We start from the raw sequence: 6,133 nt of genomic DNA on the forward strand, positions 1-6,133 counted from the left end.
ACTATACTGCAATACAATTAAAATATAATGACACCCTCTACCCCTTCACCCACTTTCTTCTTATGCTGCTTTATCTCCTCTTCATATTACCTATGTGTTTTTTAGTGTATACTCTCTCCATGAAGCTAGGAACATGCATGTTCATTATTGCTATCTTTAAATATTTAAAGCATTTAAAATTTTTTTTTTTTTTTGATCTTTTTGCCATTTCTTGGGCCGCTCCCGCGGCATATGGAGGTTCCCAGGCTAGCGGTCGAATCGGAGTTGTAGCTGCTGGCCTACACCAGAGCCATAGCAACGCAGGATCTGAGCAGCATCTGTGACCTACACCACAGCTCACGGCAACAGTGGATCCTTAACTCATGAAGCAAGGGCAGGGATTGAACCCACAACTTCATGGTTCCTAGTCGGATTTGTTAACCTCTTAGCCACAACGGAAACTCCTTAAATATTTGTCTTTTATGTGTGCATTGTAACTTGAGAGGACTGGTGGGTTACTGGCATGCACAGCTGAGCCAGTGGAAGCCTGGCCAGTGCCAGTCAGCACCATAAAAGGAGATGCGCTCTGTAGTCCCCTTGGAGCCATCTGATGCTGGATGCCTGTCCAGCCTGTGCCATTGCTATCCCACCTATAGGACCTGCAGGCCACAGCCCCCTTACCCTACTCCACCATCAATGTACCCCCCTAAACTAGAGGGTGGAGAGCTGTAACCCCTAACATCCCTTTGGCTGGGAACCCGCTCCTCTCTCCTCACTGGGTAGAGGAAGGCAGGGGGAAGCAGAGGTGGCAATCAGCTTGTTTATGTTGTACTCTGAATGGTACATCAGTGTATTCTGTGGGGGGGACCTCCCAGTTGGAAGAAAAGAACTTGCTTGGATTTCAACTTGGTCTTCAACTAGATTAAGTACAGATAGAGGTAAGCTGCTCTACTGGTATCCACTGAAACACTACTAAAAGCATGTTGCTAACTGTCTCCTCTGGAATTCTCCTGAGCGGCCTTTGGCTTTAAGACATGAAGTTCATGTTAAATTCACACAATACGTGAGGCATTATAGGCAAGATGTTAGCATTTCACGGTGTCTTCTGGCTGCCCTCATTGTTATTGCCCTTCTCCTGAGGTGAATGCATCTCAGTCAACCCACATAGGAATTCGTAACTATCTAAGGAACTAGAAACTCAGAGCCACAAGAAACCACATCCCTAGCTCCAAGTGAATTCACGTGTCTTAAGCCATGGGCTCGTTGGACTAGTATAAGACAGTGACTTTCACAATCAAGATTGTTATCGCAGCTGGCCTACTGCCTTCCTAGAGAGATTCAGATCTTTTAATCTTAGATTGTGTATAAAGGTGATGTCTTTCCCAGGCCTCTCCTCCCTTCAGGAATCTTCTTCCAGAGTCATTTCTTCGTTCAGTTTCTACTTCCTCTATCTCCACCTGAGGGTGGGAAAGAGCGTTTTGCTGAGAAGTCAAGCTGGCTAAATTTCTACCACCTGCCCAAGCCCTGACCCCGAAAGCTCAAAGGCCGCTGGCTGGTCTGCAGGCGCCACTTACTTAACACAGCCTCAGTCTCTGCTGGTTCACACCTGGTGGTAGAGGTGGGTACATCCAAATATATCACAGTAGCAACATTACTTACAATGAGATCCAGAAACCGCAGGAGAAGTTCTAGGGATGTAGTAACAATCATTCATTTGGTCAGAAGAGACCACCACCTGTGCAGGGAGAACCACTGCTTCCCCCTGGAAGGGAAATCTGTCTCCTCCGCAGACAGTGCCCCCAGAACCCAGGTATTCACTTCCTCAAACCTGATTCCGATCAGGAGAATAATCTGCATGGGTGGGCTACGCCAGCTCGGCCTCTTTTCCCAAGCACTTAGGAGTCCCTGCAGGACCAGCCCTGAATGCCATCCTCACTACAGCTACCCCAGCAAGGCCACAGAGCAAGCACGGCCCTCCTTAACTCCCTGCAGTCCTCCAAAGGCCCTCTTGAACCTTTCAATAAACTTGACTTCCAGAAAACAGTGTATGTCTGGACAGTTGTGCCCAAACTGCTAAAACGAAGCATAATCGTTTATATTATCGAAAGATTTGAGGAGTTTCTTCCGTGGCTCAGTGGTTAATGAACCCGACTAGGATCCATGAGGATGTGTGTTCAATCCCTGGCCTCAATCAGTGGGTTAAGGATCCGGCGTTGCTGTGAGCTGTGGTGTAAGTTAGCAGATGTGGTTCGGACCCCAGTTGCTGTGGCTGTGGTGTAAGCCGGCACCTGTAGCTCTGATTTGACCCCTAGCCTGAGAACTTCCCCATGCCGTGGGTGCGGCCCTAAAAAGCAAAAAACAAACGAACAAACAAACAAAATATTTGAGTCAGGGTTAACTTCACCACTGAGATCCCATTTTAAATGCCACTCAATTTGAAAATATTTAGTGAATCTAATGTTAGGACTACATACTACATATTTTAAAAAGAGATGGCTGCATATCATCTGCTTTAATTAAAAATAACTCCTTTGTACTACTTTTGTCATGTATTAGTTTTCCTAAATGTATAAAGATATACTTGTTAAAAGAGTTTCATCAGACATAAGGTAAAAATATTCACTCAAAACTTCAGAAAAGGTCAGGTAGTACTTAAATCTACTTATAGAATATGCTAAAAATAAAAATCACAAACACTTTTCAAATCTTAGATCTTAAACAATCTTCAACATAAAAATATTTCAGCAATGTTCCTTCTGAAAATTTAACCTTACAGGGCCCTTATGGGAAAAAAATATCTTCAGATGAAATTAAAACAGAATAATAAAATCACTTACTAAATGAGATTGCCACTTTCTCCATTTGGCCTATATAATTGCTTTTCTTTGGGGATAAGGAAGGGGAGGGAGAAAACAAAAAGCAACAAATCATCTGGGAGCTCAAAAGAAGGAAGGATTTTTCTTGGGTATTATTGCATAAATTCATTTTTAAAGGAGTTAACATGTAATATCAAAGTTACAAAGGTAATGTCTCTATTAACCCCAGTTGTTTTTCTAACCTGGTTTGAATATGAATCTTGATTTTCATTTACAAAGACAATGAAACTGAAACTACCAGATGCACATTCAGTTCTGATTTTTAACACCAAGTATTGATTTTCTTCTCTACAGATGAATTTGAAAGCTGTGGTTTAAAATGGCCTATTGATATTGTTCAATCCTGGAAATTCACTGCAGTAGCCTGAATGTTATCTCAGGACATGGTTTCTAGGGAAACCACTGGTTGCAAGCTATGGGTGACTCTAGGCTTGAAGTTTCTCTTCCTCTCAGCCCAGACAACTGCCTGCTTCTCCTATATCAACTGCCTCTGACCTTGTTCCAAAAAGGGTGACACAAAGCTGGCCTCAGTCTGAATGGTCTCCATTCCACGGAAGGGTATGTGCTCAAGGTAAAATTTTAGAACAGGAGGTATCACCTAATCCAAACCTCACATTATAGTTGGGCCTTATTTTATGAAAGGAAGTACCAGTTGTTTGATCTCAGGCTTCCTCATAAAAACGCAGACTTTCAGAGCAGCAATGGTTCTCAGACCTAGCCTAGTCCAGAGGCTCCACCACCAGAGGTGTCACTGGCACACCACAGGATCCAAGGTGCTTCACTATCTGAGTTGTAAAGCCCATTGGGAATGGCAAGTGCTGCTTTAAGGCTATAAAAATTGCCATTTTTCTTAGCTCTGGGCTAGAATTTTATCAATTCAGTGGGCATCCTGCATGCCTCAGGCAGAAGAGAAGCACTTATGTATGATTTAATTAAAATAAAAAGTTGACGTTAACACTAAATGTGGTAACATAAAAACTTGAAAAACATTGAGTTCACTGAGGCAAATAAAAGTAAGGAAAATATTGGAGACTATTCAGGAACAGAACATCTTGATTTTATTGATGAGAAACTATAGCCCATAAAGATTATGTGCCTGGACCAAGGTAATTCTACAAGTGGGTGGCTGAAGGTAATGACTGAACTAAAAATCAAGGTTCTGGATATTGGTCTGGGACTAAAAATTTTCTGGCTGCCGCCATGGTCAGAAACCCTCTTTCTTAGATCTGTGATTTATTTTTTCATGAGTATATACTGGTTATATTTCTTACTACCAAGCCTTTGTTTCCTCATCTGTAAAACGGATATAAGAATGATACCTACCCCGTAGGGCTACTATGGGTATTAAATAATATAATATAGTTAAAGTCCTTTTAACACTGCCTAGCACATAGTAAACAGTCAACAAATGTCTGTTCACTGAAAACTGGTCTAGAACAGTCCCCAAAGGCACACCTCACTGCAAGATTCCCGTGAGTTGGCAGTTCCAGCTGAATCTGATAACTGCCTTCATCCTTAGACAAAGACTCTTAATTTTCTTGGGAGGGAGAAGCTGTGCCCAGCTAAAAGCCCACACTTGGTTGCCTCCCTGCAACCAAAGGTGGGCAATGAGATGAAAAGAAGTTAGTGAAGAGGGATTCCAGGAACTCTTTCAAAAGATTTTATGGGGGGAAAAAATGAAATAGAAATGTTAAATTCATAGCAAATTAGCAGAAGTCCTGGAGTTAGAATTCCAGGCTAGTTTCCTAGCCCTGCTGTGCCAGTATCTTGAAGCACTCCACAGATAGCCCTTAACACCACTGTGAGCAAGCAGCTACCATTTGTTTCCTATGTACCAGGCATGTGCACACAATAAACATCACAATTATTCTGTGAAATACTATCATCCGTGTGATCACTAGCATCACTCACTCAAAGTCAGTCACCGAGCCAGTCAGGGCAAGGGAATTTCAATCGAATTCTAAAGCCGAAGCTCTTACCTTCTCTAACCCTGAGTCTAAAGTTATAGCTAGATGAATAATAACGTTTTCGAGATCGAAAACGTTATTATTCATCTAGCTATAAGAGCTGATGTGCTATACAAAAGCCCTGTGCTGAAAGTCAGGAAACCAGGATCATCTGTACCAGTGACCATCTGCGTGATCCCTGGACAAATGAAAACTTCTCTGGGTTTTAGTTGCTACTTCTGTAAAATGAGAGAACTGGGCCAGTTGCTTCTAATCCTAAAATTATAGCGTCCAAGTGCCCGCAAAAACCAGGGAAGCCCAAAGAGGCGGGAAGGGAGACTGGGCCTGGCCCGCGCGCAGGCTGCGCTCGCGGAAGGAGCAGTCCGCCGAGCAGAGTAAAGCACCCAACTCCCGGGGCCTGGCAGCAGGGGCGAAGGGAGCTTGGTCGCCAGCCCCGGAACCGGAGGCGAAGAGCAGTAAAGGAGACCGATGGGAAAAGTGAGACAGGGCGGGGGAAAGCGGGAGAGGAAAGGCGGGGAGCCAGGGAGCGTGCGCGCGCCCGCCGCCCGTGCCCGCGGTTACCTGACAACGCTGCCGCTGCTGCCACCGCCTCCTCCTCCTCCCTGCGCGCCGCGCCCGCGGACGGCACGGCCAGAGGAGGCAGCCAGAGAAGCAGCCAGCACGTCCCTGGGAACGGCCGCATCCTGCCAGGGGGTTAGCTGCGCGCGGCCCGAGCACTGGGAGGGTGAGGGTGGGGGTGGGAAGGTGAAGGGGGCGCTCGGCCGAGAGGAGCAGAAATGGCGCGGGGCCCAGGAAGAGACCAGGGCTCGGGGAGGCCTGCGCGGCTAAGCAGAAGTCCCGCCTCACCTCGCAAAGGGAAGAGCCAGCAGCCGTCACCGAGCGCCCGCCCTCTCTCCCGGCCCCTCCTGCCTCCGGGCCCCGCCCCGTCCTGCCCCGGAGCCTGAGCCCGGGGTAACTGTGGAGGTTGTAGGGAGGAGGGGTCCCTTCCTCTGTGAATTGTGCCTAAACTTTCCTGGCCCGTGACCTGCAGGGTTTTAGGGTTTAGTTTTCAGTGCGCTGGTGAGGACACCCCAGGAAGGCGAAGGCCCTTCAGCAACCCCCTTTTTAGAAATAAAATCAGTTTATTTTTTCTCGTTTGTAACAGCAACAAATTGGCGATTTGGTTGCTTAACAGCATTGACTTCACGTTTCAGATGAAAGAGCATGCAAAATGTTCCCTAAACAATATAACATATCCCTCAAAATTAGCTTGTGTGTATGTGTGTTTTTTTAAAAAGATAGGGAGAACAGATTGGTGGTTGCCAGAGGGAG

At 45.8% G+C, this 6,133-nt stretch overlaps 1 protein-coding gene across 3 annotated transcripts in view; it reads right to left on the reverse strand.

The window, feature by feature from the left end:
- Positions 1 to 5,735, reverse strand: part of NEMP2 (nuclear envelope integral membrane protein 2) — a 28,821-nt gene extending 23,086 nt beyond the window's left edge. The window contains exon 1 of one of the 3 annotated variants that reach the window (XM_047773072.1): positions 5,384 to 5,702. In XM_047773072.1, the coding sequence (XP_047629028.1) occupies positions 5,384 to 5,504 (121 nt within the window). In that variant the 5' untranslated portion in view covers positions 5,505 to 5,702. Of the gene's footprint in view, positions 1 to 5,383 lie in introns of all 3 variants that reach the window. The other 2 variants (XM_047773074.1, XM_047773077.1) reach the window with 2 other exon arrangements.
- Between the last annotated feature and the right edge of the window lie 398 nt (positions 5,736 to 6,133).

This window comes from Phacochoerus africanus, chromosome 3 (genome assembly GCF_016906955.1).
Source record: "Phacochoerus africanus isolate WHEZ1 chromosome 3, ROS_Pafr_v1, whole genome shotgun sequence".
In the NCBI taxonomy this organism is placed as follows: Eukaryota; Metazoa; Chordata; class Mammalia; order Artiodactyla; family Suidae; genus Phacochoerus; species Phacochoerus africanus.